We start from the raw sequence: 25264 nt of genomic DNA, 5'->3' as shown, positions 1-25264 counted from the left end.
AGAACAGCATGTGCAGGGTCAGGGGCCACTTGTCCTGGCTCTGAGCGGGGCAAAGGGAAGAGGCTGGACACACCAGGCCTCGGGCCTCCAAGTCCTGGCCTAGCCCCTCCAGCGCCCAGGGGCCCAGCCAGTCTGAATGATCTGACCTGAGAGCTGGGGCCACGGCGGGGACGGTGATCCCACGGGCGCTCCAGGGTCTGGAAGAGCCAGGGAAGGGGACACTGCCAGGAATAAGAGCTAGGATGGTTCCCACCATTGCTGCCACCACAGGTCTGATGAGGAGTCCCCTTCCCTGGCCCAGACACCTCAGGGGAATCGGGTAGGAAGGTCAGGAGCAGACTGTAGTGTGCATATGAATCACCTCCGGTTCTCGTTAAAAGGAAGACTCTGATTCACTAGGTCAGGGTGGAGATTCTGCATTTCTAATGAGCCCCCAGGTGCTGTGCTCTGAGGCCCCCACTCTGGGAGCAGGGCCCGGCACTGGGGCCAGGCTAGCTGTCGGTGCCTCCAGAAAGAGCAAGACATGGTTTGAGCGGGACTTAGACCGTTTCTGCTCGTTGTCACACTTCCTAATGAGCACAGGGATTCACGGAGCCGCCAGATCTTGCCAGCATCTTTTCTTGTTCAACATTCCTGACCTTTCTTCCAGAGAGTCCCTTCTTCTCCTTGCTCTTTTTCACAGGGCAGCCCCAGGCCTGGGCCCGCTGTGGGAGGGAAAGAAGAGGTGCAAAAGTGTGGGTTATGCTTTCTCTCCCCACCACAGCTGAGCATGGAAACCTAACGTAGCGCAAAGGATGGAGACGAAGCAGAGAACAGACCCCGGGAATCTGCCCCCCACCTGCTGCTCTCTGCTTCCCCCAAGGGCCCCTCCCCGCTCCCCTCCCTGCCCCATCCCAGTCCAGGCCTCATCTCACAGATGGCACCGGGGAGGGCAGAGTAGCCCACTTCCTGGTTGGCAGTAGAGGGCAGAATGGGTGGGGCACCTCTTAGCCAGGTAGAAGGGACAAGGAAGGATTGCTAGAGCCAGGGGCAAGAGGAGACTGCTGAGCCAGATGCTCTGCAAAACTGGGGGAGCCCCCCTGCAAGCATAGCCACCCCGGGAGCCAGGGATGTGGGATTCTGGACACTGGTGCCCCCTGCTCACCCGGCAGCCAGGGTCTGGTGGGGCTGCCTCTCCCCGCACACTGGCCTCCCCAGTTCCGCCCCTTCACCCCTCCTGGGGGTGCAGCCACCCAGCCAGAAAGACTGGGTGCTGGAGATGAGAGATGGGGAGAGATAGGGCCTGGGCTGAGGAGTTAGGCCCACAGCTCCCTCCTTCCTGCTTGGGGTGCAGTTTCCCAAGCCCTGTTTGTTTTAGAGATTAACTGCACCTTCTCCTAATTGTTGTGTCTTGCCTCCTACATACCCGGCAGGCCTCCCGGTGGACTGTCTCCACTCCCCTCCCCTCCAGTACAGCCCCCCAGGTCTCAGACCCCGGTGGGTAACAGAGCCCTCAGTCCTTATTCACAGCCCTCAGACCTAACCAGGCATCTGTTTGTCCTGGCCCCCTGCCAGGGGCCTGGAGCGTCCCATGCCTGCTTTGCCTTATCCCATGGCCCCAGCTTCAGCCTCGCCACCGACCCCCTTCCCAACTGCACCACGCTCAGCTGCTGGGAGAGGAGTGTGCAAGCATGGATGTGGCTGTGTGTGGGTGTGCGAGCCCTGTGCAAGCACATTGCAAGCGTGTGAGCCCGTTGTGAGTCTAAGTGCATGAATGTGTGTGACTCGAGCTCCCCCAGCCCCGGCCCTCTCACATGCAGCCCCAGCCTCTCCCGTCTCAGCCTCTGCCACTCCCATTCCCACCACTTCTGGAAAAGTCTCGCCACTGTTGTGCTCCCTTGCTCCCAGCACTTTCTGGCCAAGTTTCCACCTGACAGCAGCGCCAGCTGCGTCCCACTTGCTCTCTACCCGGGGTGCCCTGTCTGATCGCTGGGACTAGACCCCCATTCCGAGCCCCTCCTCCTGGAACAACAGCTCTTGTTCCTGGGTCTCCGACTGTTAGAGTGTGTGTCTCCATGGGATGGAGGGAAGGAGAAAGGGAGCGAGAGAAGGAAGGAGGCTGGGCTCAGATGGTGTCATTAAGAGATATTAATGCCCCTCATCAAGGCATATTAATAAACATGATGTGCCACTCGCTCCGCGCACCCTGGGTGAGTACAGGCCCAGCGGGACAGGCCCCATGTTCACAGCTGAGTAACCTCCAAGCCCACGGCACAGCCATTAGCCTCATGAGGCTGGCCCTGCCAGGGGACTTCGCAGGATGGGTTCCAGGGCTCTGAGACTGGACGGAGGCAGCGTCCCCATCCTCACTCCGCCCCCCCCGCTCCCGCCTGCCCCCGGCAGCCACTGGGCCTTTCACTGCAGAGTTCAGCCGGGAGCTCAGCTCGGTAATGACCCTTACACTTGGACAGCGCTGTGGGCCTTTAGAACATTCCATTTCCTAATTGCATCTTCACAACAACTCTGTGAGGAAACCAGGGCAGGTATCGTTATCATTGCCACTTTATAGGTATGGAAACCGAGACGCTGTGAAATTAAGTGTCTTGCTCAAAGTCATGTAGCTAATTGGTAATGACATTGGACCGACGCCCAGGCTGCCCTGTAGGGGAACGGCTGTGTTAGCCGCCGAGTCGCTCCTCCAGTGGGGCTGCTCCAGTTGGATGGCTTCATTTCCCTAGTTCTCGTGGCTGCCAGAAATCAGACCACGAAGCACAACTCCTCCAACAGGGCGGCGGGCCTCTGCCATCCACGTTCGGGGGGGTCCTGCACCTTAGCAGGGGAATTTCCTGGAAGGCGGGGACCGGAGTGAGTGAACTCATGTGAAGACTCTGGCGAGATGCCTGCCACACAGCATGCGCTCCCCGCGAGGAGGTGCCCCATTCCCTGCCTGGTGACCACTACATAAACAGTGACTTTCCAGCCCCTAGGGAGGCTGGAGCAGGTGGCAGGCTGCACAGCCCGTTCTTTTTATTTGCTTTTCAGCATTGCAGTCTGGGCCCGCACAGCAAAGTGCAAAATTAGCATTCACCGTGACAGCCACAATGGTGTTTACAATCACATAAGGTATGCCCCGTGTAGTATGTTTAAGAAGACAAGAACTAACGTTCTAAGAAGATGGCTATCCAAAATAGTTAAGATAAAAGGAATTGGGGAGCTAAAAATACAAGATTCAAGATATCAGGGAAACGTATTTATGCGGACACCCAACTCCCTACAGGGTTCGAAATAAGTGAGGCATTCCGGTGACTTCATGTTGTTACCAGAAGCTTCAACTTCTGTTCTGCGTATCTAGAAAGAGCAGCCTTTAGTCTAAACTGACGCCAGTGCATGGTAATCATATTTAGCTACCAGCTTTTGATATTTGCCTTCAACCTATACTATTTCTTGTCTACTTCTAAGTGGAACAGGTTTGCTAAAACCCTACATTGTGTTCTTTATCCCTTCCCTTCCTCCCACCCACCCTCCCCTTCCCCCTCCCCCTGAGCCACATCCAGAGAAATGAGCGACCCATTCTTTGGCACAGGCAAGTGTCAAAGGGAGGTGGCACCATGGTTTCCTGTGGCTCAACCCACTCTCTGAGCTTCAGGGACTGAAAGTAACTTGGGCAAGTTTCTCCAAGCAGAAGGTCCCCGAGAGCAGACAGACAGGAGTCCCAGACAGTGCAGGTCCCAGAGGGGCCAGGGGCTCAAAGCTGGCACTGTGTGACAAGAAGCTTTGGAACCTAGATGCAAAGAAAGGAGGAATGTTCTCAGGCCAGTTGTCTCTGTGTGGTTGAGCCAGGGGATTCTTTTTCTTTCTAGTGCTTTTCTCAGTTTTAAATGTTTTCCATAATATAATGAACAACATACAGTCCTTTCCTGACCTGAAACAAAAGGTTACTGTTTGTAAAAGGGAGGTGCTCGGGGTCAGGGGTCCCAGACTCACCTGCTCTGAGTGAGGCTGTTAATGATGAAATTCAGCTGCATCCTGCTCTGACCTGCCAAGTGGCCAGTGTCCCAAAGCCCGGCCCCACCCACATCCTTTCTGGACTGCAGAGGCAGCTCAGCCAGCCTCCTCTGGTGACCCTCCTGGGACACAGTTCCTGAGCATTTGGAAAACAGAAAAGGCCTTGCTCGGAATCCATGGACCCGAGGTTTAGGTTGCTGATAGCTTTCACTCTCAGAAATCAGAAGCATTGCCTGCATTGGAGTCTCACCCCAGCCAGGATTCCAGCCTTACCTTGAGGCTCTTGCAGACACACGTGGTGATTCTGGCTGCAGCAGCCTGCCAAGTCATTCGAAACCTCATATGTCCTTTACACATTTACACATTGCTTAGGCAGCTTCCTCAACTTAAGCTCCTCTTCCCCTCTCCTTTCTTGTCCATTGGAGAACTGAAAATCTCCTACACATCCTTCAAGGCCCAAAGTATACCTTCCTTTCAATACCTTTCTACAATCACCACCCCCAGCGGTTCCATCTTCCTTCACCTCAGTTATTTAGGCATGTAATAGGTATTTCTTTGTTCACCTATCTGCCCCACTAGGCCATGAGCTCCTTGATCCCAGGAACTGTGTCTTATTTATATTTCCATCTCCAACACAGAGCCGCTCATTCATTCATCTGCCCACTCCCCAGCCATCATTCCTCAGGGCCAACTCCGTGCTAGATACCATCGATACACAGAGGTACAAGACAGTGTGACTTATCCACACACACTTCCACGTGGCCTGGGACAAAGGACCTGGGCAGCCTGTACTTTTTAAGCCACAGACAGCCTTGACCTTGGCCTTGGGAAATCTTCCCTCTTAACCCAGTGGTCATGGAGGGTGGTGAGGCTCTGGGTGAAGCTCCTCTCATTCTGTGAAACTACTTACTCCAAGAAGCAAATCGTTCTCCCTCAGCCACACCCCGCTCCACCCCACTTTGGCATCTGGAGACCCGGGGAAGTAACCAACTCCAGATTTGAAGCCAAACTAGGAATCAAAACCCAGGGGTCCTGTTGCCAATCTGTGCCAGGATACCAGGCTCTGCTGCCGGTCCGTTCCGTTGGCATCTTCTCAAGACAGTATTCACCATGCTGTCCCCACTGCCCATAAAGGTGCCACGAAGAGGCCTGTCAGGTCTTTGATGTTGACATTTCTTGAGGCAAACTGGTGCACAAAATAATTGGCCATTCTATACCCTGGAGTCTAGAAGTGCTCAGCTCCCAGGAGGGCTCAGGTCTGTGTCTCCTTCTTAACACTTCCCACGGACTTCATTCCACCCACCTCGGTGGCCGTCCCTCTTTTCCCCAGCCCCAGGGCAGAAGAGCAGGCTATGGGGTTAATTGACTGGACGCCCTCCCCCAGGAGCAGGCCCCAGTCTCCGAGGTTGGTTCTTCTCCAGGCTGGCATTCGGCGGCCTGGCAGCCACAGCCCCTGGGGGTCTCAGAGCCTGGGAGCTGTCAGGCCTTCCCCTCACTTCCCCTTTGTTAATTGCAGAATACACAGATTGCGGGGTAGCACTTTCCAATCCTGTGCCTTTTCCTAGATCCTTTGCCACTTGGCAGCTTGTAGGCAGCTGTGCAAAACAGCAAGGAGCTTTCTCATTTGGTGCCAGTGTCAGAGAGCTTGGAACTCTGTTTCTATTTTCCTTTTTTTTTTTTTCCATTTCCCCCACGTGCTCTGTTTTGCTCATTTCTTCTTCCATTCCCCCTTATCTTTTCCACGACACCTTTCTGTGCTTCTCCTTTCCAGTTAGGGACTCTCCCAATGCCCAACCTCCCACCCCACCTCACCCTTGCCCCAAGAGATCAAAAAGTGAAACTTCCCACTCAGACAGGAGTTTGCAGCCAGGCAGAAGTGATTGAATCCTCCTGTCCAAATGGGAAGAGGTGGGTGAAGAGATTAAATCACCTCCCTTGCTCAAGGAAATGGGCTGCTGACCCTGTGCCCTGGGTGACAGCGAGCCTGAGTACCTGAGGCCTTCGCAAACGCCCACGTAGACGGGCATTTGCCTGCAGGTAATTGAAGGAGAATGAGGGGACTGCGCCAGCATCCCTGCAGAGACCAGCAATGAGCCGGGCCCCGTCCCCACCTCTAGCCAAAGGGCTTTTTACCTAAGGGGCTCCCCAGGGCGAGGGAGGGGTGTCTCTGGACCCTCAAGTCTATGAAAGGCCTCAGCAAATGCAGCTCTCTGGCTGTCCCCATGGTGACACAAAGGATAGAGTTTGGAAGTGGGGCTGACTGAAGTGGCAAGGGCTAGGGGACAGGCCAGGGTGCCCACAATGTGTACCGCACCCACTGTGTGCCAAGCATCTCTCATGGGCTACAAGCAGAGGCAGGATGCAGGCCCTGCGCTTGAGAAGCTGGAGCTTCTCTGGTTTCTTTCCAGTCCGATAGGGCTAACGACCTCTGCCCTTCCCATGCACGGGACGTTGTGAGAGCAATCGGTCGGATCGCTGTCCAACTACATCCATGCTGATTTGTAATTTCTGCAATTGCATTTGACCCTTGAACAACTCAGGGGTTAGGGGAACAGTCAAAAATTCAAGTACATACAAAGAACTCAAACCAATCAGCAGGAAAAAAACAACCCCATTAAAAAGTGGCCAAAAGACATGAACAGAAGTTTGTCAAGGCCGGGCATGGTGGCTCACACCTGTAATCCTAGCACTCTGGGAGGCCGAGGCGGGCGGATTGTTTGAGCTCAGGAGTTTGAAACCAGCCTGAGCAAGAGCGAGATCCCGTCTCTACTAAAAATACAAAGAAATTAATTGGACAACTAAAAATATATAGAAAAAATTAGCCAGGCATGGTGGCGCATGCCTGTAGTCCCAGCTACTCGGGAGGCTGAGACAGGAGGATCGCTCGAGCCCAGGAGTTTGAGGTTGCTGTGATCTAGGCTAACGCCACGGCACTCTAGCCAGGGCAACAGAGTGAGACTCTGTCTCAAAAAAAAAAAAAAAAAAGAAGATAGACAAATGGCCAAGAAACATGAAAAAACGCTCAACATCACTAATCATCAGGGAAATGCAAATTAAAACCACCATGAGATACCACCTTACCCCACTCAGAATGGCCATTATTAAAAGGTCAAAAAACAACAGATACTGGCATGGATGCAGAGAGAAAGGAACACTTATACACTGTTGGTGGGACTGCAAATTAGTTCAGCCTCTATGGAAAACAGTATGGAGATTCCTCGGAGAACTACCACTGTATCCTCTCCTGTGCTTCCCACCAGTAAGGACCAGAGCCAGGCTCTGCTCAGACCCCACAGGTGTGGCGTCTGTGTTCCTCAAACACTGGGCTCATACCCCGCCCCCGAAGGGCACTTCACCAGCCCAGCAACCCTGGGCAGCGCCCTGGGCTACAGATTCTCTCTCTTACCCGCTGAGACTTACCCGAATCTCATCCACCCGAGAGAGTTCTAGCTTTCTAGGGTGACCGCAGGCTGGATGCGATACTCTAATCCATGAAGGTATTTTAGAAGAGCTGATATCGGGGAGGGGGGGTCCCTTTTCCACTGCAGCCCCAGCGCTCCAGATAATATCTGTGTATTTTAGTATCAGTGCCTCCCAGAGAAACGAGGGGATTGTCGTGATGTCACAGAAAGAGCACAGGACAGCACTGAGGTCAAAAGGCAGGAGACCTTGAGCCAGCCTGTCTCAAAGGCCTCGGGGTCTAGGGCCCCTTCCTCTCTGAACATTCTGGGATGTTCCCTCTCACGGCTAGTGTGGCTGGGGACAAGCAGTTTGACCTCTTTGGAGCCCAACTTTCTCATGTTTTAGAATTTCGTTTCCTAAGGTCCCTACCAGGTGTGATTTTGTGGTAGAGATGTCAGCCCCTCCAGGGCTGGCGAGTGAGGGAAGGCTATGGCCGGAGGGAGCTTAGCCAATTTTCAAGCCAACCCGAGTAAACAGTGGGCACACTGGCCACACAGCATGTGGGGGCCTCTGCCACCGGATCCTCTCCTGTGCTTCCCGCCAGGAAGGACCACTGCCTGTGCATAGGACCAGCTGGGGATGGGGCTGCTGAACAGCCTAAGTGCCATCAGTGCCCAGTCAAGCACCGGGTCGGCGGGGTTGCTGGGGACAGCGGCAGGGGGGCTGGTGGCTCGCCTCGTGAACCCAACCCAAGGGTTTGCACAGTCTCTGCCAAGCTGGCCCCAGCTGATGAGAACAAGCTCCCTGGGGTGGAGGGGAGGGGAAGGACAGCCTTCCCACCCTGCCCGAGCCTGCACATCAGACTTTCCAGCCAGCTCGGCTCAGCACAAACCGACTCCCTGACCTGCCGGGCCCCAGCCCCCAGCCTCACCCCCTCCCTGGCCTCTCTCTGGGTGGGACCCAAGCCCGTGGGGAATTGGGAAGAAACAGCCAGCCTAGGTTGCTATTGTTTTGTTTAAACAAACCGCTGGCTGGGCTGACTTGGAAAGGAAGGAGGGGAGGCTGAGGAGCCTGGAGCAGCTGGGGCTGGGCTGGGCTTCTCTGGGCGCAGCCCCCCGGACCGTATCTTGCTAGGGTGGCCAGAAGGGCTGTTTGGGGAGAGCAGGGCTGCTAGGCCTCTGCTGGATCCTCACCTCCTGTCCTGGAAGAGATGGGCATGGAGAAGAGGGGCTTCCACCCCCCAAGCCCATGTCCTTATCCCAGGCCCAGCCTCTCAGCCCCTGGCCACACTTGGACCTGGACAATGCCAGCCCTGGGTAATGCCAGGCCTAAAATGGGGAGGGGGCAGGTAGGCAGGGCACTATGCTGAGAGAGGGGCAAGGCAGAGTCAGGTGTGTACCACTGTCCGTGGGGGGACTGAATTCGAAGGCTGCCCGGATGGGAGAATGCAAGGATGTTAAAGGAAAGAGATGTCACCCACATCAGGGAAGAAAACAAAGTATGAGGGGCTCTCATGGGGGAGGTGTCCAGCCTTCCCCAGCCTCCTGCCCCTTCTCCCAGCCAGAGGGGACCTGGACCCGTAGGAACCAGCCTGGGAAAAGGGATATCTGGCAAAGAGGCTCAAAGTGAGCGCAGTAGTAGACAAGCTGCCACCCAAAGGGGAGGAGACCAAATGGGTTCTGGGATGGGCAAGTCGGGCTCTAGTTCTGTAAAAAGGAAGCTGCAATCTATGGGCTGGGTCTCACCCTCCCCCAGCCTTCCCTCCCCCTACTGCTCACACTCTCCCCATCCTCCCACCATCCCGTGAGCACCTCTGGGAGGCTCGGGGGGAAAGGTGGCCAGGGCACAGTTAGGTTTGGCAGACTCAGTTAAGAGCCACGCTAATCACCTTCATTAAGGCTATAAAACCCCACACCTAGGGGCCGCAGGGTCCCTGGCATGGCCCAGGGCCCCAAGCCCTGGCACGGACCCAGGGCCCTGGCTCCAGTCCCTTTCATCCGAGCATCTCCCGGTCCTGCACAAACAATAATTAGCACCCGCCCCCAGGATCACCTCATTATCCCACAGACACTGAGAGGAGGGGAGGAGGGAGGGAAGGAAGAGAAGGAGGGAAACCGAGGCTGTCCCAATGGCCAAAGAAACTGCCCCGGGTTGTGGGCAGCTGGAGGGGGTGGGGGCAGAAGCTCCTCCTGCCTGCCTTCCTCTCCCAGTTGCTCAGGCGGCCACCGGCCTAATGTTCTAAAGCAGCGGTCCCCAACCTTTTTGGCACCAGGGATCAGTTTCATGGAAGACAATTTTTCCATGGACCTGGTGGGGGGTGGGCAGGGCATGGTTTCAGGGAGATTTGGCAGCGATGCGAGCGATGGGGAGCGGCTGTAAATACAGATGAAGCTCCACTCATTCGCTCACCCTCAGCTCACCTCCCGCTGTGCAGCCCGGTTCCTAACAGGCCACAGACCAGTAGCAGTCCGCAGCCTGGGGTTGGAGAACCGCAGTTCTAGAGGCTCCAAAGAGAGCGGAATCCTCCCTCCTGAGAGGACGGGCTGATTAGCAACCGTCAGCGCCTCCCTTAGGTCTGACCAGAGCCCACAGGTTGACGGTTATGTCCTGGGCCCAGCCTTGGGTGCAGATGGTGATCACAGGGCAGCCCTTTGGGAAGTGTGATATCAGGACTGCCCAGAGGTTGGGTGGTCCATCCACACCTCCAGGCCACCCTCAGCAACATCTGTGTCTGTCCCCTCTCCCTGGACCCGCTGAGGTACCCATTCCAAAACCCCAAAGCCCCATCTCCCAGGAGCACCCGTACGTCCTCCTCCTCTTCCATCCCACTCCTTCAGCAGGACTGAAGTGTGCCCAGGAGTAACCCACGGCCCTGTCTGTCTCTTATTTCAGGGCTCTGACATGAAGAGAGGGAGGATTCAGGGCCAGGAGTTAACAGGTGAGTAAGACCCTCCAGCGCCCCTGCCCCTAGCCAGGGCATCAGTGACAACCCCAAGAATCTGGAATGCAGGCCGGTGCAGTGCTCATGCCTGTACTCCCAGCACTTTGGGAGGCTGAGGCAGGAGGATCTCTTGAGCCCAGGGAATTAGAGACCAACCTGGGCAACACAGCGAGACCCCATCTCTACAAGAAAGTCTAAAAAATAGCTGGGTGTCATGGTGCACACCTGTAGTCCCTCCCAGCTACTCGGGAGGCTGAGGCAGGTGGATCGCTTGAGCCCATGAGTTTGAGGCTACAGTGAGCTATGATCACACCACTGCACCCCGGCCTTGGTGACAGAACAAGATCCTGTCTCCAAAAAAAGAAAAAAAGTCTTGACAATATAACTTCATACTGACTTCATACTGCTGCTTCGCAATGTGCAAACCCGACCCAAGAGTTTCCTTGTGTGCCCTGATTTCATCTCCACAACTGCCTCTTAAGGTCACTGTCATCAGTGTCTCCATTTTAAAGAGAATGAAACTGAGGCATAGATAGACCGACCTGCACCTGTCGCACAGCTGGCTAGCGAGGGGTGGAGCCGGCATCGCAATACAGGGGTCTGTCTGCCTGGAGAGCTTGCAACCTCTTCCCATCCCCGTCCTCCCCCCTGCTCCCCCCCGCCCCGAGTATGCCCTTGACTCAGCTTGGAGGGGATTCTCAGATGCTGAGCTGGCCCCTGGCAAAGGCCTGGGCACCAAGCCCAGCCTCACGGTCTGGCGAGGCAGCATGGGCTTGGGCACAGAGAGGCCTGGGTTCGAATCCCAGCACAAACACTTCCTGTCGGCCTGGCTTAACCTCTCAGAGCCTCAGTTTCCTCATCCAAAAAATGGAGATCACACCCACCTTAGCGAGTTGTGGGGAGGATGAAAGAGACATCGTATGTGGAGGCAGGTAGCCCAGGGCCTGGCCCGGGACAGTGGCTCAGCACGTGGGAACCCCTTCCCCTCTCCCTCAGGCCTCACGCTTCTACCTTTGGAGGTTTCGGCGGGGGGGTTCTTCAGGAGAGCCCTAGCGAGGGGGCAGTCTCCCTCTCCCCTGAGGACAGATTCCCGATTGCACAGAACCTGTGAGTCCTCACGTCAGACGTGTCCGCACAGAACTGCGGTCACCAGGCTTTGGCAGCATGGAATATGCCCACCCTTGGGTGCACTCGGCAGCCCACACGCCCGACGGCCTTCCCGAAAGCTGCCCGTCACGCCTGCGCCCCACACCCAAGCGCACAGGGAGACTCTCGGGCACCCACCATGCCGGGAAGTGTTTCTCAGTGCCGGCAGAGTTTGGGAAGAAACACCAACAGAGACCCTCCAAAACAGCGGCAGGCCGTTTACACAGCAGCTCTTCTCATGCACACATCTACCCCGGGTATAGACCCTGAACCACACGAACTCACACATCTCCCGGCACTCCTTGCTCTGTTCTCACTCTGAGCTCGTGCACACACACACACACACATCTGATCTGCAATCCAAGACTCAGGGAAAGATGAATAGTCAGGAATTCCCCTGGCTGTTGGCACCCTGGAGGCCGCAGTGGCCGGAAGTGCATGCTGAGGACACTTCCAACGGCTCCAAGCAGCAAGTCGAGCTTTTGTTTAGTGGTCAGGAGAGGAGAGGAGGGCGAGACAGCCGTAAGGCGCCAATACCCGCTCCCAGCAGCATCCTCTTTGCAAAGGCTGCTTCCCCACCCACCGCAGGCAGAGTCTTGCCTGCAGCCTGGCTCTCCTCAGAAAGGGAGGTGGAGGGAGGGAAGGGGAGTGGGAAGGGGCAAAGCACGATTGGAACGAGGCCCAACCTACAAGACCCAGGCTGGGCCAGCCACCCTTCTCTCCTGCACAGACATGGGGGAAGGATAAGAGGTGTCCCCCCACTTCTCCCCCAGGAAAGGCCAGCATCCTGGAGGGGGAGGGAAGGGTGGGACATGGGCCTTCTCCCCGATGCCCCGAGCGCCCAGCTCCTACAGCTCCCATGATCAAACCTTTGAACCCCGTCCCACCCACCCCCATAACCACTTCCAGATCCTCCAGACACAGCCAAGAAATTGGCTTCTTTGGGGATTGAGTTCATAAGGAAATGCTGAAAAAATAAATAAGTATCCACTGCCAAACACACTCGCAGAGGAAGATGGGTTTCTCTTGAGGCAGGAAATCCAGCAGGACAGACTAAAGCAAAAACAGGACAATGCCAACACCCACAGGCCCAGAAAGGCCTGGGAGCAGCGCCAGCGCCCAAGACCTTCCAGCCAGCCCAGGGCATTTCCCCTTGGACCACCTCCGCCCCCACGCTCACCTCCCAAAATATGTACTTCCTAAATGAAGATGCTGAAGGTATCTCATGGTTTGCATGGGGCAAGCCCTCAGCTAAGACCCCAGGAGCGTCAGCAGTGACTGTGGGACAACACAGAGCTCCACCCTGGGTGGTGTGGGACATGGCGCCCACCTTTCTCCTTTTTCTACCCACAGGCTACCAGCCTCCCTCCCCACCGGCACACACTGGCTTCCATCGCTACCAGTTCTTCATCTACCTTCAGGAAGGAAGAGTCCTCTCACTCCCTCGGAAAGAAAACAAGACTCGAGGTAAGGCCTGCCCGTCCTTCATGCTGCAGCCGGGGGAATCTGGGGGGAAACTGATATTTCGTGCATTCACGGGAAGCCAGGACCCTGGGCCCACCCATGAGCCTTAGAGACTGGGCTCAAAGGGCGGTGCTTCCGGAGAGCGAGCTGGACTCAGTACCCTAAGGGAGATGTGGGCGTCAGACGTGGTCTCCCCTGAGAAGTCAGTCCCCTAGACCAAAGTGGTGGCTTTAGCCCATCTAGATATAAGGCAGGGTCCCAAAGGGAGCGACTGGAGCCAGGGAGAGAAGCACCCCTGAAACCTTGCATGGCATGTGCAGGCAGCTACCCCAGAACACCTCGCAGGTAATCTACCCTGTAATTGAGTCTGATCTGGGCAAGAGGGCCCTGGAATGCCACCCTGCCGGTCTGGCTTCATTGGTGGCTAATTGCTGGGGCTGCCAGTGCCATCTCAGTGGTGGGGCAGACTTCCCCAGCCGCAACCCCCATGGGCTGCTCTGAGCAGCCCTCCTCAGCCACAGAGCAGACCCACTCCCCATGGCCTCCTAATGGCAAACCCAGCCTGTGTGGCCTCGCTCCTCCTGCCACCAGGGCCACCGCCACACACCACAGGTGACCCTCTGTGTGAGCCACGCCCCCCCGTGCCCTCACCCCCATCTGAGCCTCAGATTTCTCTTCAGGAAAATGGGAAATAAAGTAATCCCTGTGCACCCTGTCACCTCCCCAGTGTTGGGGCAGGGACGATAACGTGGAAGGCACCCACGCCAATCTGAGCGTACAAAGAGCACATCCCGCAGGCTGGCGGGAAGGCGAGTGGGAGGGTGGGTGTCGTCAGCCATTTCCTCTCACCCAGTGACCCGGACCAACCCACCCACTGGGAAGCCGGTGCAGGTATTGTTACAGCCCTGATGCCCCAGGCCCCAGGGGAGGAGAGCCAGGAGCCCAGAAAGGCACAGGTTCAGCGAAGGAGCCCGTCGATGGGTGCCAAGCAGGGGCCGCCACTCACAGACGGCTCCGGGCCACCCTGGGAGCGGGGCTGCTGCCACCTTTCCACCAGTGAACCCTCCCCAGGTGCCCCCAGCACCTTGCTAATATGTAAATCTGTTTAAATGGCTTTGCCAAGGACACACTTTTAAGTTTGGATACAAAGAGAGAAAGAAACAAAATGTGTCTTGCCCAGGCCAAAAAAAATTTCTCCAGCACCCTGGGTACCAATCTCACCAAAGATGTCAGGAAGCCTGGCTGGTGGTACCAAAGGTGGCAGCGTCTCAGCCTACAACGTTCCCCCTCCCGTGGGATTCCGAGGCCCACCAGTAGGCTTCAGGGTCACAGTGCCAGTGCCCTGGGCAGGAGCCCCCACACGGGCAAGTGCTTGCTGAGGGCAGGATGGAGGGGAAGGACAGCATCAGGTGACACCAAGCACAGCAAAAGGGGCGAGGGAGGGAAGGAGCTGTGTACACCAAAGACACTTCCAACTCTGCACACCAGGGCTCCTAAGGCTAGACTGTAGCCTAACCCCCAGGAAACACAGTGGCCCAAGTGACCAGCAAAGGGCTGACCCGCCCTCCCAGGACGCTGGTGGCAAGGCAAGGAAGCTGGAATCCTGTTGGGCCTGAAACCCACAGTTTATCCCTTTGGATCTTTGCAAAAACCACAATTCCTGTGCCCTTCCCTGCCCACTACAGCCCACCTTTTATCGATGGGAAAATTTAGACGCTGGACCTGCAGCTGGGCAGAGGCCCTTTGGCTCCTGCACCATTTCATTTGCTGCCAGAAACGAAGGCAGAAAAATGATCCCCCCAGATGAATGCTTTGGCCAAGGTGCCTGTTCTGCCGTATGATGCCTTCCACGTGGTAGCGCTATGCTAGGGGCTTCAGGGAGGGCACCAGGGGTTTTCCCTGCCCTCAAGGGGCTTCCAGTCTACTTTGGAACTGATTAAATAGCAGCGCAGAGCAGCTTCTCATTACACACGTAATTGTGTGAGTCTGACTGTAAGAACAACTGGAGATTGTGTCATATGGGAGACTCAGGGACAGATCTCTTCGATTCCCCTTCCCTCCAGGACAGCACACCCTCTTCAGCCAGGGAGGCAGGGAAGGTGTTTCATCGCAGGGTGAGGAAACCTTCACTTCCACTCTCTAGCTAGTGATCTGACTTTGGGGCAAATCAGTTAACCTCTCTGGGCCTCAGTTTCCTCATCTAGAAAATGAGGGGTTGGCTCTAGATGATCTACAGATCTCTGTGGCCCAGAGGGTGGTGGCGGAGGTGGGGCAACGGCTGGGCCCCGGGGGAGATTTGAATCCTTGAGTGAAGGAGGAGGGAGCTCTGGGTTGGGGAAACCACAGATGAACAGATTTATTAATTTTTTTTAAGTCAAAAAATGGGGAGGAGAGGAGAAAACAGGAAGGTTGTGAAGGTTCTGGAAGGCCTGGCACAGGATTGGCTTTGGTGGGTTGACTGTGGGGAGCCATTAGAGATTGTTCACCAGAGAAGTGGCACACGAAAGCCGCTCTTTGGAGAGGACTAACTGTAGCTGTGGGCAGAGCTGGCCAGAGCAAGAGGACAGGAGGCCACCAGAGGCACCCAGATGGGGGGCAGCGAGGGCCCGGCCTGGCGAGGCTGAACCCAGGGGCGATCGCAAAAGCAGAACTGGCAGCCCCTTGTACAACGTCACAACACCAAGGGCCTGGCGCTCTCCGAAGCACCTAGACAGTGCTTGGGGACTCGTGGAGCCCAGGCTGGACTGACGCTCAGGAGGCCGGGGCACAGCGACCGCCAATGAACACAGGCCCGGGGACTTGCCTTGGTCTAGTTTTCTCTCCATGGGAAAGGATTCATGGAGGGAACGGGGTGTCATGCGGGGGCGTGGTGTAATCCGCCGCTTATGTCCCCTGGGTGAACAGGCAGGAACAGCTTCTAGAGATTGGAGGGGAGAGGTCAGCCTGCAGGAGCCAGGTAGAGGAGCTTCTGTAGCAGACAGGCGGCTGAACAGAAGTGAGCCACAGGGCGCTGTCCCTGCTTGCATGGGTGCACGGTCCCGCTGGTGGAGCCCTGTGGCTAGGTGGAGCTCACAGAGAGAGTCGGGGAAATACTCAGACAGCTCACACATAACCAGGTCCCCGGTGGAAGAGAGGCAGGGGAGACCCCTGAAGCCAAAAGAGCCTGAACTGGTGCCTCCGATAAGGGCTAGCCCAGTGTCACCAACATTTGTCCCAAAGGCCACAGTTTGCCTTCTTAAGTTTGGAGCATGCGTTCACGCAGGCCTGTGAGTGGACTGGACTGCCACCTCTGATTCCACGTGAATACCCTCCCAGCACCACCCCCACGCCCAAAGCCCAGGATCCGGCCTCTTGGCTCACCCGTGATTTGACACCAACCCACTGAATGCCACTGTGGGGATATGTCTGAAGAGGCCGCCACCAGCAGATTCATTCGCACCTCATGCCGCACGCCCTTCCAGGCTGCCAGAACACCCCTGAGCCCCTGGTCACCGCTGGGCATCCTGTCCTCCCTCCCCAGACCTGCCACGCCTCACCCACCTTCGTTCACCTGCCAGGCTCCTTCCGCCACCACAGTCTCCAAAACGACCCACGGAGCTGTCTCCACTCGGCCAGGCCCTCTCCCCCTGCCCCACCCAATGTAGCATTTGCTCAAGCCCCAGACGTCTGCTTTGATCTCTTCCATGACACTGGGTCATTTTCCACTCACGTTGGGCCTCCCTCCGCCATGAGACCACGCATCCCTCGAGAGAAGCGCTCACCGCCGTCTTCTTTCCCTTTTCTCACCTGTCCCTGCGCCAGCCCGCTGTGGGCTTTCAATCAGTGAGTGTCTGTGTGGGGGACACACCCACGTAGCACAGCCACAAGCCATTCACACACACGGATCTGCACGTTCTGACACCCTCACGGTCACAAGCACACGTCAGCTTCCCTCGGCAGCCTCCTGTGCGAGCACTGCGCACAGTGACAGTCTGCATCCACGTCCTCCCCGTCCCAGCAGGGCAGGTGGGGCGTCTCCACCAGCCTCTCTGCCAGCCTTCACCTTGCCAACCTTGCCAGGTGGGTGGGACAGCAGCCATCAGCGCCCCCAGGGCAAATGAGGAAACTGAGGCCCAGAACAGTGAGTGGCATGTTTGACCAAGGGTCCACAGTTAATAACCAATCAGCTTTCTTCTGACTTCCATGGAAGGGCTCATGGCACCTGTCACCACCTGGCCCAATTTCCTCTCCCCTGACCTGGACTACAAGACCGTAGGCTGGTGTAGGGACAGACAGGGAGCAGTCGCATCCTGCCGTCCTGGGCCTCCTTGGCCGGCAGCAGCAGCCACCTGAGGCGGTCCCCCCCACACACTCCCCCTTCCCTGGCGAAGGCTGTGGCTGAGCCCCCTGGAGCTGTGCTCTGCGCCACGCCACACCTCAGCCACCTCTCCCAGACGTGTCACAAGCCGGCCTCACGCTCCTCTTAGGAGCAAGCCAGGGAAATCCCCTCTCTGCTCCAAGCGAGGACATGTGGGCACTTGCTCCAGAAGCCACTCCAAGGCCATGAGCCCACGACGGTGCCGCAGTGCCTGGAACTAACGGGCGAGAGAGGCTCGGTCACCACTTCACAGGGGCGGCCTGAGGGCCTTCAGAGGGAAAGCTCGCCGTTGTAAAACGGGAAGGGAAGGACAGGGAAGGGTCCTCTTCAGGGGTTCTAGGCCAGGCAGCCATTAGCCACTCCCCAGTACCACGGGGAGCCACCCGCCCACCGGGGTCAGAGAGGAGAGACGGGCAGGGACTTGCCACACAGTGCAGCTGAAGTCTTGCTTGTGGCTTCTGAGGGCTGCAGGGCTCCGTGGGTGAGAGAGACAAAGGGTGTCGCGGTGCCAAGCACACGGAAACAGCAGAGCCGCATGCCGCACTGACAGGGGGAGGCGCTGACACGCAGGGAAGGCTGGAAAGAACTCGAGGAAATCCACTGGGCCTGGTGGCAGTGCTGGGGCACGTGGTGTCAGCAAGTGTGGAGGGCAGAGGCCTGAGAGGAAAGGGGGCCCTGCCCCGAGCCAGGCCCCCGCCCTCAGACTGCCTCCTGCCAGCACGAGACCCAGACAGACACAAACACACACAGCCCACCCCCTGACCTCCCACGGCGGTTCACCTGGCCCAGCCCCAGCATCCCAGCCCTGTGTGGGCTGGTGGCAGGAGGTTCTCTTACGCCTCTCAGGGCCCCCCCACCCCCTAGCCAGCCGGTGAAGCTGGGGACCTGGCGGCCGCCCAGCAGGGGTATCCTGGGTGACTCTCACACAGGCACCCAGGCCCAGGCAAGGAGCTGCCAGGAAACTCCACAGGCTCCGGGCAGACCTGTTCCAGAAGCATCCCGCAATCCCGCCAGACATCAGCCATCCAGAGCAATATTGAACAGATCACAGAGAAACCGAAGATAATCCCCAAGTCCGCCCAGAACTGTGGCCACCTGTCACCACTACCAAATATTGGAGTCGATAACTGGGAGCTAAGTCGGCAGCTTGGAGGCCCCCCTCCTCTGGGCCCCTTCCCGCCCCCACCCCCAGCCGCGGGATGGAGGAAGGGCCCTGGGTGGGTGGGCACTGGCTGCGTGATTGGAACCAGCTTCCACTCACCAGTCCTCTGAGCAGACGGGAAACCCTTGCCACCTGAAACCCCCCGGCCCCCATGGCCTCTGACGCCCACTGAAGCCAGAGTGGTCCCCACTGCCCCGAAGCCTCTGGAGCCAGCAGGATCAGCCACTCAGCACATATCCTCCAGGCGTAATTGGATGTGATGGAACCAGGGCTTTTCAGCTCCTGAGTGGAAGTCTCTGGATGTCATTTAATGGCACAAAAAATAAAAGGCTAAGGCCTCCCGCCTACCACCACCAGGACATCATTAATCTCGGCAGAAAGGCATCAGCGCTTCTATCAATGCCGCCAGCCCTGCGACGGACCAGACAAATTGCAGGCCTCAGCCGGCCCTCCGTGGGGCGGTTATTAGGCCGGAGTGGAATTTGTGTTTTTTTCTTCAGGGCCACTGTCCCCTGACAAGAGGCAGCGGTGCCCCTGCCCAAGGGGAGAGTGGAGCAAGGCCGGGGAAGAGGGCAGTCACCCTGGTGAGATGCAGGTCACCTGCCCAGGGGGACAGGGCCATTCAAGGAGGTGTCCCGTCCTTACAGAAACTGCCCCAGGGAAGGAAGCCGACCTCAGGGACTCCTGAGTGGGGACCAGGAGGAGAAAGGAGCTGGGTGTCCCCTCCCTCAGCTTTCCTCTGCCACTTCCAGGCTAAGAGCGAAACACTCAGGGTCCACCGAGGACCAAGTGACAAGTCAGGTGGGAAATGTCCCTTGGCAGGAGGAGGGTCACCCAGGAAGCGCTGTCCTATCCTGTTGGGACATCTTAAGAGTGGGCCTGCCGAACGGAATCAGGGGTGTCGCTGGAGGCAGGGCCTGTCTTCCAGGGACCCAGACTGTGAAGTCGAAGTCGTGCTGCTGGCCAAGGCCACCTTGTGAAAGGCCTGCTTGTTATTCGTCCAGTGTTAATTGTGTGATGTTAGAAACAGCCCCCCCATGCCTGGCAGAGGCCCCAGAAGGTGTTAAGAGGCCTATACGGGGGTCCGAGCTCGGAGCTTGCACGTTCTAGCCAAGGAGCTGTCCACGCCGTCTCCCAAGTCCTGCACGGGGGCCGGGGACTGGGCGAGGTGAAGCGTCACTCTCTCAGTCTCTTAGCCGCCTCTTTAGCCCTCACAGCCCAGTGGAACTGTCCAGTCGCAAGTGGTAAACCACGCCAAGTGGCAGAAAGCCGCCCCTGCAGATTTGGGAAGCTAGGGGTGGACAGGGTGACTCTTAAGACCTGCCCCAGGGCCATTCGCAAACATTCCTTCTGTCGTCCAGTCCCTGGGACTGGAGCTCTGAGGGGGAGCCCCTTTCCCAGCTGCTGAGGACAGGGGACATTCATCCCCCCTCGTGTCTAGAAGGAGGTCAGGTACACGGTGCAGCTCAGAACCTCCGAAGGCTTCAGATAAGGTCACCTGCCTCTCCCTGGGCCCCGTCTGGCACATCTCTGTCACCTGACATCTCTCATCTCACCACTTCCTCATCAGCACTGGGCAGTTAGTGAGAGAATGGCCTGTAGGCAGGGCCGCTGCGTCTGGTTATGCGGATGGGAACAGCGCCCCCTATGGTTGTGCAGGGACCAACATGCACATCGTAGGGGCAGTCCACCCTGAGACCAGGCTTCAGAGCCCCAGCCAGGCAGCCCAGGAGACACAGCAGACAGCTTCCTCCTCCCACCACAGGCCTCTGAAGTGTGCATACCGCCCCTCCCCTCGTCCCAGGAAGAGCCCAGCCTGGGTGGGTCCAGGGTACAAGTGTAGCAGCTGGAACACAGACAGCAGCACCGCCCTCTTCCTGCATGGCAGCGGGCTCTGCAGCTCGGGGACAGAGCAGTGCCATACAGGAAGGGGCTTTCCTCCAAGCCATGACCACAGAAGCCACAGCCTCCCAGCTCCCCATCTCTCCCCACACACCCCTGAGGGCCTGACTCACCCCTCTTCCTTCTAGAACTTGCATGGGGTCAGTTCCTCCTGCCCTCTGCGGCAGGAAACAGGGGGTGTAAGGGGTCACTGCCAAGCCAGCAGAGGAGGTGGCGGGAGGCCGGCCGGCACAGGGCTGGGTTTCAGGAGCTGCCTGAGGAGCCCGAGAACCACAGGGTTGTTGGAAATGGCAGCAGGAAGGAGCCATGAGGCCCCCAGGACATTGCAAACTCAGAGGCTCAGAGCAGGTCTCTCAGAGCACAGGGGATTTCTTTCCGCCAGCTTGCTCTGGTCCCGTGACAGGTTTCAATTCCCTCCTTGCCACCCAGGTTCCTTCCTGCCCTACTCGGTGGGGAAGGCCCCCTTGTCCCCGTGCCTGCCACACACCAATTCACCCACGAGCCCTTTTCCTGGCATGTGCACGCACACACACACACACACACACACAAGCATGCACACATGGGCATACACATGTGCATGCACACACACACACAAGCATGCACACATGGGCATACACAAGTGCACACGCACACACACATGCACACACACGCTTTCCCAGGCTCATGACACCCCAGTTCCTTTCCAGCCAGCCAGGCCCCCAGGGTGCAGAGGCTCCAGCCAGGCACGGTGCCTCAGAAAGGACACGAAGCCTGCTGGTGGGACCCCACTGCTGTCAGTACACCATCCAACAGGACAGGCTCTGCCAGCGCTTCAGCCACCCTTTCTGCACGAGAACTCCGGAACCCCGCATCTTCCAGCCCTGCTAGGCGCAGTGGGAGCCTGCACTCTCAGATAGGATTTGAGGGAACCCATCCCTGCCCCCGTGCCTCTGCCATCCCATCTGTGAACTGGGGAGAGTGAGGGTTCCCCCTTGCTGGGAGCGGAGGGAGGGTAGAGTGAATTAATATGTGTAGAGCTCCTAGAACAGTGCCTGGCATGCAGGAGGACTGTCATAGGTGTGTTATTGCTATTATTAACGTTATTATTATTTTTGCGTTATTGTTATCGTGGTTTTGGTCTTTGGATTAAAAATTGTCCTCTCCTTGAGGATATCTTTGAAATGCCCACAGCCTCTGGGAGGGAGGAATGCCCCAATGGGCTTGCCATTGTCATGAAAAGGGTGGCGAGTGCAGAAGGAAGATGACAGGTGGGGGGGCGGGTGGTCCGGGAGTCCCTGGGGAGGCTCTGAGAGGAACTCTAGGCAACCAGCCCCTTGCCCTTTTCTGACTGGGTATCAGAGATGACTGGCCTCTGTTGGTGTCGAGGGCACAGTGGCCACTGCCTTGCTCTGCTCTGGGCAAGCTCTTCCCCAGGCACTCTCTCCACCCAGGGAAGGTTGCTGGATTTAGCAAAAAAAAGAACAACAACAAAAAAAAAATGCAGGGTGCCTAGTTAAATTTGAATTCCAGGCCAGGAACAGTGGCTCACCCCTGTAATCCCAGCACTTTGAGAGGCCAGGGCAGGAGGATCACTTGAGGTGAGGAATTCAAGACCAACCTAGGCAACACAGCAAGACCCCATCTCTACAAAAAAAATGTAAAAATAAACAAATTAGTTGGGCATGGTGTGTGCACCTGTAGTCTCAGCTGCTCAGGAGGGAGGCTGAGGCAGGAGGATCGCTTGAGCACAGGAATTCGAGGTTACAGTGAGCTATGATCACACCACTGCCCTCCAGCCTGGGTGACAGAATGAGATCCTGTCTCAAAACAAGCAAACAAAACAAAAAAATTAACAAATAAATTTGAATTCCAATAAACAACAAAAAAAATTTTAGTATAAGTATGCAGTATGTGGGACGCACTTACCCAACAAACTATTTGTTGTTTATCTGAAACTCAGATTTAACGCGACGTCCTGCATTTCTTGGCAGCCATCTTCCCAGGGTGCCTGAGGCCCGGGGTTTGGGAAACAAGAGCGTGGGAATATGCCTCCGACCACTTCCCTCAGCCTCTCGTCATGCCCTGGGCTGTGCCCTCCTTGCCCTGCCACGAGGCCTGTTCACACTTGCCCCAAAAGATGTGGCCTCCCCCAACACGCCTGTGCCTTCTCCCCCTGAGGAGGAAGCCCTCCAACCCGGACGCTGACTGGGCTTCTCCAGACCCCAGCTCCCCCGCCAGCCCCCAGGGCTGCACCTCCACCTGCGCCGCAGGGAGGGAGGCCCGCTGCACGGGCTTCCCTGAGACTGGGACGGGGCGATGGCTGGGGCTGGGGGAGAAGATTGAGAGAAGAGTACAGAGAACAGCCAGTCTCGGCCCCAGCAGCTGGGGTGACCAGGCATGAAGGAAACAAGCATTAAAGCCTCAGTCATGGGGTGGGGGGCGTGGAGGAAGGGGCAGCCCACCTGACCGGGAGCTTCCTTTCTGCATGAGTGAGAAGGCGGAGGTATGGTAAGTGCAGGGCACGGGGAAGGACGCCCAAGGCATCCTTGACTGCTCTGGGCTCTCAGTCCCCGTTGTCCTCCAGGGAGCGGGCAACTCTGCCACTGCTCAGGGGCTCTGCTGACATCCAGGGGCTGCCTCTGCAGCAGAAGCCAGAGTCGCCCCCAGGCACTGTGCCCCCCACAGCCGGGGGGCTGAGGGCGTCACCTGCTGTCTCCACGCCCCCGGAGCCAGCCGGCTCTGGCCTCTGGCAGCGCTCACGTCCACGGCTCTCTAACCACTCCCTGTGGTCTGTTCGTCCTTTCAGGCTCTTGGAAAATGGACGACTTTCTGAAGCGCTTCCATCTGAGTGAACCTGAAGCGAGCACCCAGTTCATGACCCAGAACTACGAGGACTCGCTCCCAGGCTCCCCCCAGGCTCCCAGAGGCGGGAACTGTAAGTCCAAGAACCTGCGCAAACAGAGATAACTGCCCCCGAGGCTGCAGGCTCCACCTTCCAGGCGTGTGTCCACACTGCCCACCACCGAGGGTCTGGGGCCGCAACCCCCTCTCAGTATAGAACCCCTTCTCTTCCAAATTAAAAAGAAATCATCCAGGGCTTGGTGTTTTGCTTCCTAACCTGTATTCCTTTGAAAACCAATAAGAGGAAACGGACCAATGTCCAGCATTGGGGACCAGGGCTTCCCCGTCAGTGCAAGTGGGCGGGGGAGGGTGGTGGGCCAGGTGGACGGGAAGGAGGTGGGGATCCCTAGGCCCAAGCTGTCACGAAGTCGCTGTGTGACCTCAGGCACATTGCTTATCCCCTCTGAAGTTCTGCTTCCTCAGCTGTGTCACTTTTAAGGCAGGAAGGAGCGGTAGAGGGCTGTTGTTGTATTGTCACGGACCTTTCCAGCTCCGACATTCAACACCTTTCATTCAGCGAATATTGTTGGCACCTGCCGTGTGCCTGGCCTTCTGCTAGGCGCTGGGGTCGCACGGGTGGGCGAGGAGGACAGGGCAAACACGGCATGGTACCTGCCTCGTGGATCTCCCAGGGGAGGGAGAGGTCCATCGAAAGCCACAAGCAAATTACAACGAATTGAGATGAGTGCCGTGAGGGCAAAGGGGACCCGGCTGCTGACGGAGAGGGAGGGATGAAGGCGGGGCAGGGCCTCCCGGAGGAAGTGGTCTTTTCCTTCAGAGCTGAAAAGCGGGGTAGAGGTTAGCTAGTCAGTGGAGACAGGGATACAGAACATTCCAAAACTCCTCCAAGCTGCTGTGGCTGGCAGGGCCACGTGTGGCATCCTCTCGGAAATGGAAGCCCAGCAGTGTGGCTGCAGCGAAGTATGCAAGGGAGGGAACGGGTGGACAGGTGGGCTTTGTCACCATAACAAAGGTTTGGATTGTATCCCGAAAGCAGTGGGAAATCACTGGATGACAACTAGATTGGAGGGGCAGGTGACATAATCAGGTGTACGCTTTCAGAAAGCTACGAAGAGATTGCTTGGTATCCTCAAGGAAAGGATTCAGCATCTAACTTCCCTGGACTTCCTGCGAAGGCCTCTTGCCTTTCCCACCCAAGGACCCCCTGGAGACCCCTCTCTGCTACAGCCTCATTCACAACCTGCACCGTGGGTCCTCAGACCCCCCCACACCCCCTTCAGCTGAGTTTCCCTCCGAGAGTTAATAAGCCCCCTCTCCTTGGCGAGGGTGCAGCAACGTTGGTGACTCACGTGTGCAAAGTGCTTTGAGATCCCCAGATGAAAGGAACAGCTGCAGCTGGGCACACGGTTATTACCTTCTTAGAGTCATGCCACACTTGAGCTGAAAGGCGGGGGAGGCCCTGGCTGACCCCTCGGCACACCTTTAAGTAGCTGGACAGTTCTTTTTTGTGGCGGGGATCTGAAGAACACAATGGGGTGGGAGATGGAGTTTGCAAAGGGGGGGATGGGAAGATGCCCCCATCACTGGGAGATTCAGCTCCTGGCCCAGGTGGTGGGTACCCAATACTTGTGTTCCAGAAGGGCATTCGATGCCAGCCCAAGGCAAGAGGAAGCTGAGGCAGGAGGGACTATTGGGCCTCCCCACTCCCTTCCAACCCGCCAGGCAAGCCTGCAAGCAGCCCTCAAGTGAGAAGCAAAAGGAACTGTCCATTTGCAGTGGCACAGAAGGCAGTCTCAGAGGGGCCCTCCGGTCCCCTGCTCCCTGGGACCTTCTCCCCGCAGTCCCCCACCCCACCAGGCCAGAGTGTAATTGGCAGCTCCGGTTAGTGCCCAGGGCCAGGATAAATAGACGGTCAGCTTCCTAGAGCAGCCCCAAATCGGGACACATCCTCCCCTCTTCTGCTTTTAATTCCTTGTGGCGAGCATGTTTATTTTGGGTGAGGAAAAAAAATCGGATGTTTATCCTTCGAGGAAATTATCGGCTTGCATGCTTTCCTTCCCCCACC

General features: G+C 57.2%; 1 protein-coding gene across 4 annotated transcripts in view; it reads left to right on the top strand.

Moving 5' to 3' along the window:
* PEBP4 (phosphatidylethanolamine-binding protein 4) overlaps positions 1-23427 on the top strand; it is a 211989-nt gene extending 188562 nt beyond the window's left edge. For all 4 annotated transcript variants that reach the window (XM_012662965.1, XM_012662968.1, XM_012662966.1 and 1 more), the window contains exons 5-7: positions 10279-10324; positions 12827-12940; positions 23144-23427. In XM_012662965.1, the coding sequence (XP_012518419.1) occupies positions 10279-10324; positions 12827-12940; positions 23144-23304 (321 nt within the window). In that variant the 3' untranslated portion in view covers positions 23305-23427. The remainder of the gene's footprint in view (positions 1-10278; positions 10325-12826; positions 12941-23143) is intronic.
* Positions 23428-25264: the final 1837 nt, after the last annotated feature.

This window comes from Propithecus coquereli, unplaced genomic scaffold (assembly GCF_000956105.1).
Source record: "Propithecus coquereli isolate 6110/MARCELLA unplaced genomic scaffold, Pcoq_1.0 Scaffold79, whole genome shotgun sequence".
Taxonomy (NCBI): Eukaryota; Metazoa; Chordata; class Mammalia; order Primates; family Indriidae; genus Propithecus; species Propithecus coquereli.
Note: the sequence above shows the minus strand (reverse complement) of the source record. Positions and strands in the feature narration are given on the sequence as shown.